The 13,846-nt window shown below is 46.0% G+C and overlaps 1 protein-coding gene across 5 annotated transcripts in view; it reads right to left on the bottom strand.

Annotated features, from left to right (window-relative positions):
• Positions 1-838: 838 nt before the first annotated feature.
• Positions 839-13,846, bottom strand: part of SORT1 (sortilin 1) — a 63,887-nt gene continuing 50,879 nt past the window's right edge. For all 5 annotated transcript variants that reach the window (XM_023641481.2, XM_023641482.2, XM_070268574.1 and 2 more), the window contains exons 15-20: positions 12,351-12,540; positions 8,762-8,878; positions 8,104-8,212; positions 6,109-6,215; positions 5,700-5,823; positions 839-5,483 (exon numbers count right to left, since the gene is read on the bottom strand). In XM_023641481.2, coding sequence (XP_023497249.2) covers positions 5,469-5,483; positions 5,700-5,823; positions 6,109-6,215; positions 8,104-8,212; positions 8,762-8,878; positions 12,351-12,540 — 662 coding nt within the window. In that variant the 3' untranslated portion in view covers positions 839-5,468. The remainder of the gene's footprint in view (positions 5,484-5,699; positions 5,824-6,108; positions 6,216-8,103; positions 8,213-8,761; positions 8,879-12,350; positions 12,541-13,846) is intronic.

The following is a 13,846-nucleotide window of genomic DNA, read 5'->3' as shown; positions in this document are numbered from 1 at the left end:
CCCCAAACCAGGGGACTCCAAACATCCCTTTTTACACCCGTCTTTACCCATGCCTTGGGGAGAGGATTGGCCAAGCTTTCAGTGTTAGCCCTTGGGTGCAACTGAGGTGTGAAAGAATCACATTAAAAATGCAGACTCCTAAGGTCTGTCCACTAGAAAGTCTAATTTAATGGGTCAACAGTGGGCTCCTCGAGAGCAAGTCTTTGCCTTCTCATCTTCAGATCATGATGCCAGAGCCAAGTATTCAACGGAAATATCACCCCAGGATGGCAGGCCGAGAAGCCAGCCTTCAAGTCTCGGGTAAAGGCTCAAGGGAGGCAGGCAGGAACCTTTCCTAAAAGAAATAGTTTGGAAGAGAGGACGGCTGTAACTCTTTGAAGGCCCTTAAATGAAATGGATCAGAAAGACTGTAAGAGCAGCAAGAGAAATATAAGAGGGGCAGATGGAAAGACACCAAAGTTAAACTCAGTGTTGTCGTGTGTCAAACGTGCTACATGGAACATATAATTCAGAAGTGATGGTATGCTGTGTGTCTAGAAGGACGAGTGTAGCAACTGAAACCTGGGAGGGTGTGTGGGGTGGGTCACCTGGACTTTCTAGGGGTAAGAACAAGAAAGCTGGCCTTACAAATACCCATGGGAGGTAGATCTTTATGGCAAAGAAACTAGAAAAAAGTGAGTTGTTTTCCCCATAAATTATCTAATACCTTTCATGCTATGAAGGCACAGCCCTGGGTCTTTAATTGGCTTATTCTCCGGTTTCTAGAGTTTTATTTTTGAAGCTAGAAAACTGGGAAAGCTATCATATTAACAAACTGTAGCTTAGTCATTTCAGCAGGTCAGGTAACAAAGTCCAGTCTGTTTTATTTCTAACTCAAATATTGCAAATATACAGAAAATTACCAGTACAAAGTTAAACACATCCAGATTTATTTACACAATGCTAAAGAAATTTGAGTTTTATTTCCATTTTGTGGAATTCTATTTCGGGGTCTGGCTTTGTTGTGTAATTGACATGGGTCACTGAATCTTGATTATCCCACCTCACATGCAATTTTCTCTCCCAAAGGAACATAAAACTTGTTTTCTTAGCGCACATGCAGTAATGATCTTAATACTGCTTTACACTTTAGTAGGAAGGCAGCTGTCCCACAGCTTGGGGAGGGGAGGCAGAGAAGGTATAGAACAGGGAGGGACCACATGCTCAGAAAGGGAACAAGAGACAAGAGAGGTTTGAACAAGAGGCACATGGGGACCCTGAGCATTTCTGTGCACGAGGATAAGGAGGGTACAACCAAACCCTCCTCCCTAGACGTCCAAACACAAGAGGTGGGCAGAATCATTAGGGAACATTCTAGTCACCCGATTACCAACTGAGGGCATGCGGAGGAAGAGAACTGCATTAAACATTTGGGACAGATCAATAAATCATTAACATGTACACTATACAGTTTATACATGTATATATGTACACATATATATATATATAAAGGTACAGATTAGTTTATGTTACTCTATATAAACAAGGATGCTTAAGAATGGAGAATGTACTGGTGTGAAAAATGCATACAGTAGGAAGTTGTTGAAGACAATTTCAAATTAATGTTCTGATTCTTGTTGTTATAACGCAATGTAACCAAGAAATCAACACGTTCCTGCTATTTCAGTGATCCTCCCTAGGGCAAGACCTGGGCTCTGCTAAGCAGGACGGTGCTGTGAAAGCTGCCCGAGCTGGGCAAACCAATGGCAGATGGAAGAGAAAGTCTGGCACCTGCTGAGTGCCAGGGCTGAAAGTCTGTCCTCCCTATCACTCCATCTTGCGGCAAATCTCAAACTTTGGTTTTATTCAAAGGACACTCAAGTCCATATTTATTTTCCTGCTCAAGAGAAGGTAGTGGCAAAGGTGAAAAGCAGAAGCTCTTCCCATTTTAGCAGTTCTCAGTGTCCAGGCTTCACATGGGGCAAGGGGGCTGTACTGATAACGAGCAGGACGAGCTCTGCATACAGGGACACGAGTCTTTAGAGCTCTCCTAAAACGGGAGAGAGAGTCTCTCCACCTGGATGGTTTGCCTGGAAAATAGAGAAATGACTGAAGCCAGGACAGCCCTGCCACCTGGGGTGAGTGTGGACAGACAGCCCTGCACTCCTCTCTGTATCCTGGTATCGTGACGAAGGCCACCGGAGGGAGAACCAGCTATAGTTTATAGAGCCAGCACAGGTGCCAGAGGTGGCCAGGCACTACCAATCTGTCAGGGACGAAAGCCAGGTTGGGCATGTTGAGGCCCAGAGGTAAATCTACGAGTGAAGAGATATACACTAGGAAGCCTGTTCGGAGGGAGATGGCAAACTCTAAGTTTCAGTTATAGCTAATAAATGGAGTCTCCTGATCCCAGACTAGAATGGCCACAACCCTCCAAACACTTGTGTTCTTCTAAGCGGCATTCCCATTCAATCACCAGCCGAGGTGTATGCATCTCTGTTCTCTGGTCTCACTGAAAACCAAACGCCCTCTTAGGTCTAAGACACCTGTCCACAGAGCAGGAAGGATGGTGAGTTCCCCACCTGGACGTATGAGCTCAGACCACTGTAGATGGTCTGATGTGTCCAACCTATGTTACAACACTGAGGTCTACTGCTGAAACCTCCAGAACTAATCTCTTCTATTCCTATCAAGGTTGGGAGTTTACACAATGATATGCTATGCGTTACTTTCAAAGATAATGCTCCTAACCTATTATTGGTAGGACAAATTAGAAACCCTTTTTCCTTAGAAGCTATCGTGGATTTAGGCTGTTTTACTCTCTGGGTGAGGGCACAGAATTGCGAGTGAGCAGGCTGACACAGAAAGCTACCGAGCCAACAAAGGGAATGAGCCAGGCTTGTTAGCAGTGCTCCAAACAACTGAGCTGGCCGGCCAGCCAGCGATGGGACAACAAGGGGAATGGGGAAGGGTGACTCGTCCACGGGGACTCCACCCCTGCACTCTCGAACAATGACCCTCAACCAGGTGAGGGGCAGGTTCTAAACACATATTCAAAATTACCATTACTTTTGTTTTCAGCCATGAAAAACAGGAGAACAAAATTTTCTGTTCACCCAGGTGGCACAACGGCGCTAAATTCTGCTCTGAAAGAAATGCCACTGATTCCTGTTGTAAAGGACAGCACATCATCTACAAGAAACAACCCCGTTCCAGCTTTTCAGCACTCGCACGCATGGGACGTTTGCATTCTGAAGGCAGCCAACCAGCACTGCTCGTCACACACAGGGACCTGGGACATTTTACGCAAGTTTTGTACCTCAGTTCCATCTCCTAAAAAAAGGGGATTAAAATCTCTGCCTCTTTTCTTTTTTAATCTTATAAGAGTGTTGGGAGGTTCAAATGACATAATGCAGGTGAAAACGCCGTGGAAACTGCCAAGTCCTACAGAAATCCCAGTATCATTATAAGCAAAGAGCCCCAATCTTATATGGTTACAGAAAAATATTAGCTTTCTTACATCTTAAAACTATTCAGAGAATCACCGTCTATTGGCACGTCTACTCCAGCGGGGACACGCTGGGACAATCAGGTGTGGGGCGTAAGCAGGTCTTTTCTGGGCATCAAACTAACAATGGGCAGGAGGGGAGGGTGTCTGGGACAAAGGCTGACACTTTATCATTTCTGAGGTGGTTTACCTTTAGAATGTTTTTTAATTTAAAAATCATGAATGAGCTTTTCCTAAAAGACTAGTGTTCTCTGGCTCTAACAAACATTAATTCTCTTCACAAAAACCACCCTAACGTTATTTTCTAACGGAAGCTCCTGACTCATCTAATTTTACGGCAGTTTCAAAGTCTCTAAAATTCTCCCGTTCCTCCCCGCCGTCCCCTCTGCTGCTCATCCTCTTGGGGGAGGAGGGAACGCAGCCATCTGCTCACACATTCTGACAAAAGTTAATTTGGCACATTTACTTTTCACTGACTTTCTAGCCATAAAATGAACTAGCAGCAAAATGGCAGTCACCAAAGGACGTCCCAATCACAATCGTTGGGAGAACTGTGACCAGCACAGCAGGCGGGCTAAGACTCAAACGTACTCTACAGTATTCCCGTCTAGTGCATATTCAAGCTGTGTTAAAACTAATCACTGCAGCTTTCCATTACTATATGGCCACCCAAAAATCCACCTCACTACATTCTATACTTTATTTAATTCGAAAAAATGTCAAATGGAAAACTTCCTTAAATTTAAACTATGAACTTGATGTATCAAATGTAAACAAATCATCTATACTGGAAGTGTGTCTTCAGATGGTTCAGCCAAAAGTTTCATGCCAACAAATTACTTAGTAAAACTGGGAAAAAGTGGTAAAAGGGAGAGCCTGGTAATAAAATCCTGATTTTTTTTTTTTTTAGAAAAGCCTATAAATTTGAAAACATGTCTAGTCCTGGCTCCACATACAACAGTAACCTAAGAGGATGCAAACGAGCAGCCCTTCTAATGATTCACCAACAAGCCAACCCAACAAGTAGGAGGAGACATGGAAGCCTGGGATGTTCAGTCCTCAGGGGCTGCATCGTGCCCACCACCACCAGCTAGAGAGAAGAGGTCACTCAGCCTGGGCAGACATCCAGGGCAGGCCTGAACCTGGTCCTCAAGCAAGTCCACTGGCACACACACAAAGCATGGCTTGAAAGATCTTGCAAGAGGCAAGAATTTCTCCTTTAATAGGTGGTAAATCTAGTCAATTCTCTGCTGCTCCCTTCTTCCTGCCCCAAGTTAAAAATATTGCTCTTTAAGTTTTCCTGATTTAGTGTCTTGGAAGCACATGATGAAGTTAGTTGCCAAAGGGCAATTAACAAGGGTATTGCCTAATTAAACAGGGGACAACAAAAATCACTGTGGTCTATAGTCCCTAGGAAAAAAAACAAAAAGTGAGGATCTGTGAGGAGCTGGTGTGCAATGTCCTTGGAGCAGGGCTGTCCCCAGAAGGAAGGCTGCCCAGGCTGTGCCAGTCATCGCAGCCTCTGTATTCATCTCTGCAGCTGCTCCGTGTCACCAGCAGAGGCCAGGGACAGCACCAAGTATGTTGTGAGAGTTGATGCTGGAGTCGGCAGGTGCCCTGGGGCAGGCGCCATGCAAAACATGCAAGAGTGGGGTTAGTGAAATGTTCCCTTCAATTTCCATTTCATTTCCCTTAAAAAACAAAACCAAAAGAGCCCATACTTTGCAAAAGAACTGCACTCGAAATAAAAAGTTAAAGAATTTAAATTTTCCCCTCTTCTCAGAGCCAACTGTTAGAGTGTTTAGGGCTCCCTGCCCCCCTGTGCTTCTTTAGTATAGGTCCTTTTGGCTTTGATGGAAGCAGCAGAAACAGAGATGGGTCCCTCGCAATGGGAAATTTATTTCCCCAAGTTGGAGCCACAGGGAGTGTAGGAGGTACTGCGGTTCCGTCATCCATGCTCAGTCCCAGCTCCGCAGAGGAGCTACTCCAGGAGGTCCTGAAAAGAAGACAGAGCCCGTGTTATTTAGAGACTAAAAAGTTCCTATTTTGAAAGCAGTTACCTAGTTTCTGGGCTGGCCACGTCTTACAGTCATTAAATTGCTGCTTCCCGTTTATACCCTCCTTTGCCTGAATCGTATCTTGATCGTGAATAGGAAAAGAATCACTCTTTTTTTGTACTTCTGGGCCACCCCTCAAGAAGAGACAGTCTCACCTCATCTGAGTCATCATGATAACCACTTTTATTAGTGTGGGGGGCTGTATCCAAAGCATCCACTCCATCCACACCGTTGGCCTCTGCGTGCTGCTGTAGCACTGAGTATCGATGCACCAGGAACCTGGGGATGGACACCTCCGTTAGCCCTCGAGTGTGAGCAGGGGTGCATTTCTTACAGGACTGAGGATTTTCCGAGTTTTATATGCTCACAGAGTGAGTCACGCATATAGGAAGCACAGCCCACAGCTGGCATATGGAAAACATAAGACCTGAGAAGATCTGGGCCTGATGTTTCAGGAACATCGCTTCAACGAGCTAGTTTTTGCCAAGGGCAGACTCAACCACATGCCCTCAGCTGACTTTCTGGGTTAAATTCAGTACCTTTGACTGGCCTCCATGTCCTTACCTTCCCCCACAGACGTATTTCTTCACAATGAGCACTCCTGCTACGACTGTGACCAGCATCAATCCCACAGTGGCCAGGATAATTGGAACAGAATTTGACTTGGAATTCTTGATAAATTAAAACAAAAACAAAAAATTGTGGGCATGCATATTCCAAGACTGAATTCAAAGAGGTTGCTCATTCCCCTCATTTCTCTGTGAATGCTGTGCAGTTGCCAGGGACTTGATGATACTTTTCTAACCCCTTAAGATAAACCATCTCGATGTGACCAGGAGAATACCACAGCTGGCAGAGGCTAACCAGAACTTTAACTGCCCTGAAGCCATCAGAATGCTGCAATCTCAGGGGCTTCGATGTCAAAGGTACACTGGAAGTCTTGGCAACTCCCCAGATCAAACGGTCATTGTGACTGTCCCCACTACCACTGTTATAAGCTCTGGAGCAGGAAAGGGAGACTATGCTAATAGTGGGCTGAACGAATCAAGAACAGGGCCATTACCTGGGAAGAAGCTGTGCCAATGCTGTATCAGGCAGGCCATCATATGACACCAAGATTTATTCTTTTAACTTAATTTTTGGCATGTTTTTATAAATAAGCTTTTTCATATCACCCTCTGAGTGTGACCTACCTACCTCAGGGTGGGAGATGGGGAGTGTGTGTTTTCAGTGTATCCAAGGGATGGCGGAGCTGGGTTCTGGGACAAGTTGTGTCCCCGTGAGTGGGAGTCCTGTGCAGTTACACACACAAACACTCCGAGGACAGCCACCAGGAGCACAGGGTGGGGTGCAAAGAAGGAGGAACCTGTCCCTCGACAAGTACACACACCCATACATTCTTCTCCCACTGCCTTTTTTTTTTTTAAGATTTTTATTTTTCCCTTTTTCTCCCCAAAGCCCCCATGGTACATAGTTGTATATTTTAGTTGTGGGTCCTTCTGGTTGTGCTCTGCGGGACACTGCCTCAACGTGGCCTGATCAGCGGTGCCATGTCCACGCCCAGGATCCGAACCAGCGAAACCCTGGGCTGCTGAAGCAGAGCACGTGAACTTAACCACTTGGCCATAAGGCTGGCCCCTCCCACTGCCTTCTTAATCCCATCCCCTGTCAGGCCCTCACCCCTTAGAAGGTTAGAGAGGAGAGAACTGCAGACTGTCCACCTCTCAGTCTACAGATTAGGAAGGGGGGGCCCACTGTTTACTGCCCCCAGTCCCACTGCCAGTCCAGGGCTTCTTTGTCGAGAGGTTTCCTCCTCACCAAATCCCAGCCAGAGTTCAGTTCCACACCTGTAATCAGCCCCATAACTCACTTCCAAATAAAAACCAGCCCATTATCCCCACAGCTCAGTCTTTCATTCTGAATACACTTGGCATGACGGCACAGAGACGCACCCTACCTATGGCCCAGTGCTCCTCTCTTCCACACGTGCAAAACTCCAGCCCTTTATAGCCAAACTTCTTGAGTCTTTTTCTTAAATGACTCCAAGCCTCAGAAATTTCCTCAACTCTATGCTTCTAACACTTGGAAGGACTTTATGGAATACCGTTTTTTCCCCAAGAAAAAAGTTTTCAGTAGATGAGCTTATCACTGGGTTACGTGACCATCCTAACAGTTTCCTGTGCAAAGGGAAGTCGACAGAAGTAGTGTGGCCACTTTGTATTCAGCAATAAAACTCCTGATGCTGTAACTTTGACTATTCCTGGCAGAACATGAAACCCCACTTGTAACTAAACCAGATCTACTTTAACATACCTGCTTTTCTTTCTTTTTTTTTTTTTAAAGATTTTATTTTTTCCTTTTTCTCCCCAAAGCCCCCCGGTACATAGTTGTATATTCTTAGTTGTGGATCCTTCTAGTTGTGGCATGTGGGATGCCGCCTCAGCATGGCTCGATGAGCAGTGCCATGTCTGCGCCCAGGATTCGAACCGACGAAACACTGGGCTGCCTGCAGCAGAAGGCTTGAACTTAACCACTCGGCCATGGGGCCAGCCCCCATACCTGCTTTTCTGGACTCAAAAAGTTGCTTGTGCATTTCTTTTTCAAGTCTTTTACTTCTCGAACTGGATTCACTCCACCTTGGCATTTATCTCCTGGAATTTTCCGGTACCTGAAAGGCAGAGAAAATTTGTTAACAGAACACAAGGATGTACTCTCGGATTCCTGTCTATTTCCTGAAAATAAGATTTGAAAAGCTGCAGAAAAGCTTCTTGTCCTTATATTATCTTTCAGGCCTTGGGAAGATCCACAGGGATGTTTTGGCGATATTTTATGTAGTTTTGGCCTTGAACAGACAAAGCATCTCTGGCCTTGCTGCAAGACATGCCCGCTTTCCACCCTAAGAGACTGCGAGCAAGACCTGTGACCTGGGAAAAACGTTAAATGTGGTACAAAAATGGGATAGTGGCTATTTCAACTTAAAATAATTAAAATTAATTCAGTTCCTCAGTTGCACTAGTGTCAATAGCCCTGCAAGGCTAGCAGCTACTGTATCAGACACAGATCACAGAACATTTCCATCATCACAGAAAGTTCTATCGGACAGTGTTTTTTTAGAGCATTCTGAAATATTGCTCAGATCTCTGTGTGGAGACAAGCAGCTTTTCACTCTGAACAGTGGCAACTCCTTTGTCAGGGTAAGGGAGAAAAACCATCTCACCCGTTGGTTGTCAGGTGCTCTTTTCTTCCATACAGACAAAACTCCAGGTCGTGGCCCTTCAGTTCTGGCTGTTCCACACAGTTGGAGTCATTTTCTGGACGGAAGTAGCCAAAATCACTGCAAGAGTCAGCCAATAAAGTACCTTTCAAAGTTGTTGAAAGACAGTAAGCAACTAGCAAGCATGTGGGGCAGTGGGTGGTTACTAGTCCAGTCTTGGGTTGCCAGAGAGCAGCTCAGGAAGGCCTGTGCTATCTAGAAAGAAGGTCCATTTAGGAAAACAGACATGGAAAGGGATTAACTAGGGGAAAACAGCATATGGATTAAGCCTGGTGGCCTTAGTAGCTAGGGGCCCCAAGGCTGGGAGCCCTGCACAGACAGCTCAGGCTCAGGGAGAGGAATGGCTGCAGCCTGCCATGGAGTGAGGACTCTTGCAACTAAGACACAGAGAAATAGTGGCATCGGCAACAGATCTAAACTCAGGGACACCCAGCAATTCTTCCATTAACCTCCAAATAACTCATTCTTATGTTGTACCCCATGGAGGTGTACCACGGGGTGTATGTAAAACCTTTCCTGCCTCCCCCATTTCTGACCCTCTCAGCTTCTTAGATGGTCCCTGCCTCCATTCTATCCCATCTCTCCACAGTGCCAGCCATCTGCTCTCCTTTCTCTGTTTTCCCCAAAGAAATAACATGCTGCCACCTCTCCAAGGCTGACCCCTGACATGAGCATCCTTGGCCCCATTCTGACTACCGCCCTGCGACCTTGCTCCATTGACAGCATGGGAGGGGCCATCAGTCCCAGTTACCTGGTGGCTTCTCCTTAGCCTGCACCTAACCGTCTCCTCCATCCTCCTCTCCCTTACTGGCCAAATTTCTTAAAAGTGTGTTTTTTACTTGTTCTATTTTACACATTTACTTTTTATTTTGTGCATTTTGGCTTCACCTCCCTACGCAACCCTGAAAATGAATGTCTGAGGCTCCTGAGGGCTCACTAGTTACCCAGCCCAGGGGAGTCCTCCCTGTTCTCATTCACCTTGACCTTTGACACACCATCGTGCTCCTACCCACCTTGGCCCTGCAAGGCTGCACTCGTCTGTTTCTCTGGTCACTGCTTGCTCTTCTTTCTTCCTAACCCATAAATGCAGATGTTTTCCAAGGTCCTACAATTCAGTCTCACTTTGTATCTGCTCTCCTTTTGTAAGCTTAACTATGTGTGGTTGCAACTAAAACTTCCAGGTCTCACCTCTCTTGAACTTTAATCCTACATTTCCAAATATCCGCTGAACATCACCACGTAAATTTGCTGACAGAACCTCAGATAAATATAACATTCAAAACCCATCAGTTCTCCTTCATGCCAGCCTCTCCTATCATTTCCTTATGTTTGTCTGTGACGTGAATTTCCTTCCCATCATCTAGGTTGAAAATTTAGCCTGAGCACCCCCACCTGGACCCCACTTACTTCTTTATTGTGACTACTGTGACTCCCCCTCATGGCCTATCTTCCAGCCCGCCCTTCCCCATCACGCCGTTGGCTGTCTATGCTCACACCCGTCCGCCGGCTTTAACGACCTGCTTCTTCCCAGATGTGCACAGTCAAGTCCTACAGCTCTCAGGGCTCAGCTTGAGTGCCACCTCCTCAACAAAGCCTTCCTGGACCCACCTCCTTGCAGCGCTCAATGGAACAGTCTCTCCTTTCTCTAAACCCTCAGCCACTTACCACCTCGTTTCACAACATAACTGTGTGCATCTTACCAGGAGAATCTATAAAGACTTCCACTACCACTTTGCACTGCCCTGTGCACAGCAAGTCTTCAAGGAATATTTGGGGAATATATAGATCCTGCTTGTACTTTAATATGTTTCTGACAAATATTTAGGGGAGAGGGTAGGAAGAGCAAAAGATGAAGACACTACCCCTCCAATAGCAGGGGGAAACTTCTGGTAAAATTTTAGGTATTCAGTCCAAAATCTCAGGGGAAGCACCCTCCCCGCTCACAAAGTACACATTTCTCAAGCACATGTGGTACCATGTGCAGGCTCTGGAGCTGAACCACGAGGTCCACATCCAGCTCTACCTCTTCCTGGCTGAGTGACCACGAGCACATTAGTCACAACCTCTCTGTACTTTCATTTCTCCCTTTGTGAATGGAAATGGCAACAGTACCTATCTCACAGGGCTGCTGTGGTTAAGTGTAAATTGCTTAGGACAGTGCCTAGTACAGAGTAAGTGCTGAGTAAACATCAGGTGCTGTCATTACTACTACACGATTACGAAATAGAATATGACCTCAAGGAGTCTAGAGTTTAACGGGGGAACCAAACCCACAGGCAACAATTAAAACACTGGAAATGCTATAATAGGGGTACTGTGGGAGCCTAGATGACGGAAAACCGGGGAAGGCTTTAAAGAGGTGACATCTGAGCTCAGTATTAAAGGCCAAGTAGGAAGTCACCAGGTGTGGGGTCAAAGAGGGAATGTGGAAAGCCGTTCTAGGCAGAGGAAGCAGCACGTGCAATGGCATGGAGCTCTGAAGCAGCACAGCATGTCTGGAAAACAGGAGCAGCTCAGGGAATGAAGAGCCTCGCCTGTGTGCAGCGAAGGATGGGAGAGAGCCCTGTGGAGTTTCACAGTATCAACCAGCCCGAGCCCTCCGGTAGCACCCAAATGATCTGAGGGAAATTTTCCCTGTGGAATCAGCAGGGAGAACCCTGGCCATTCCACACACAGACATGAGCCACACAGGAGGAACCACACTGGGCCAGACTTGGGGTTCACTCATTGTAGTCTTCTCTGCCACCTGCAGTTTGAGAGAATATGGCGAGGGAGGACATGACTGCCTGCCTTCTTTTCCAAATTCTTTAGGATCCATTTTTTCCTCCTGTCAGTACCTTTTGTAGGTGACGAGTTCCAGAAGATCCTGCCTGTGGTGTGAATCAGTTCCTCTTATTTGCCCTCAGTTACCTCGCTTAGGCTACCAAGGGACTCTGTGCACTTGTATAATCAACTAATCCCACGCCAGCCAGCAACTAACCCTTAAGCCTGGATTCTAGGGAGTCCACGTTGATGGCCTCTAAACCTTGATGGGACAGATGGACCATAAACACACTAACGTCACTCCCTATCTCAGGACAGAACCATACCCTCTCTGCCTTCAGTTTTGCAGACGACTCAAAACCTAGTGCACCACCTGCTGAACTCAGGCCGTCAGGCTCTTCACTAAAGTCCAATTTCCTCTTAGCTCCTGCACCCCTTTTCTTGATGTTTTTGTCCTATCATCTTTCTCTATTTTTCAATCGTCTTCCTCCTTATATGCCCCTCTCCTTCCCACAATCGCCAAGTCAGGATTTCTGGGGGCTGTTGCTGGTTCTGCCCAAAAACTGACTGTCTGATACGATAATATTACCTGCTCAATTATTAACAACTTGGCTTCCCTTTCTCTGTGCTTCAATTTTGTTAATAAGAAGCAGCAGTTCTCCACTCTTGGAGAAGAAAAGGATTTAAATATTTTTAGTCCTATAAGACAACTGTCTTTCCCCTCGTCCAGCAGGGGAGGGGCTGATGGGGATGTGAGGGATGCTGATACCAGAGGAAGTCCTCCAGGGAGCAGGCACAGACGGAGGGCTGCTTGGTCACTACGTAGTCCCGACCGTTCTGACAGACGGATGACTTGCGCAGCCGGAGATACTGTTCTTTATAGCCTAGAATGCAGCCATTTCCATAATCTCCAGGGTCTGTGGAGTGAGCCAGCCATATGGTATAGTCCTTCTCTTCACCTAAAGGAAAGACAGGCTGTTCAGGAAACTGCACAGCACAGAACCCACGCACATGCGGCAGCTGCCAGGCTATAGGAAGAACAAGGAGAGGGAAAGCGGGGATGTCTGACTCAACCTTTTGCCTCATTTTAGAATTGCGAACACAAGTTACCCTAGTTGGAGCCCACCGGTAACTGGCATTCCCTCATGCCAAAGGAGGATTCTTTGCATCTCACCACTCATCTGAGTACTAGGAAAATCCTTATTTGTTTCAAAGTGGGAAACTGGACAGAGGACCTCTAGGGTTCCTTCCAATCTGAGAGGCTGCCATCTACGTGTCTTGTACACCTGTGTCCTCAGCAGGAGCTGGCCGAGGTAAGAAATCAGATGTTTTCCTTTAGGACAAGATACCAATCAGTCAAACACATGGGTTCAATTTCACTATGAGTTAGTTTGCTTCAAATAGAAGGGAAAACATTCTCTTTCTAGACTTTTCACTCTAGTCGACTGGCTCTCAAATGAAGACTGGTGATGACAGTCAACCTGGCTTAGTATATTCTATCACCTGCTCCTGGAAAAATGACTCATGGCCTAAAGACTGTGGATTAGGGTTTCATCCTTCAGGATATGGAGAGCAGCACAGAGCTTGTTAAACAGCAGGTGCTTAAACCTTTTTAATGACGTTAGACGTTAGGGATAACTGCAGAGCTGCCTGCCGAGGGGAAAACTCATAAGCTGGATCCTTTACAGCCTATTCAATGAATTGAGATAATAATGACTCTCCAGTATCAAATCATATTTAAACATCTTGTAAAAAAGTAAGGTCCAAACCGAGTGCTTTGGCTTCTTCCAGGAGTCACTGAATTAACATTCTAAGGAAATGGTCCATCATAGAGTGTAACAGAAGTCACGATTGAAGCTCAGCCAAAGCATCTTAAAACCTTAGGTTTTTTTGTCATATTATGCCAACAAGTAACTACAGGTCACAGGGTGGTCACTTTTTCTCCAGTTTTTTCTTTTCTTCTCAATATTTTCAGTACAATGTCAACATCTTCGGTACTCGGGCCTGGGTTTGCTTGTGATTCTTTAGGAACACCTTGCAACCAACATTTTAACTCCTTTTCTGAAGCCATTTTCTGGGTCTTTAACACGGCTTCTAGTCTGGAGCCACAGAAGGCTGAAACGGCCAGTGTGGGCTTCACGCCTGCCCAGAGCCTCACCCGTGACTGACATTCAAGCCAAAACTCTTGTCATGAAAACTTCCTCACTTCAACATTTTGTAAGTGACACAATCAGATGCTCTTTGCAACACACTTTCCTCTTTACA

The sequence above is a fragment of the Equus caballus genome, chromosome 5 (genome assembly GCF_041296265.1).
Source record: "Equus caballus isolate H_3958 breed thoroughbred chromosome 5, TB-T2T, whole genome shotgun sequence".
Taxonomy (NCBI): Eukaryota; Metazoa; Chordata; class Mammalia; order Perissodactyla; family Equidae; genus Equus; species Equus caballus.
This window is presented reverse-complemented; position numbering and strand designations above follow the sequence as displayed.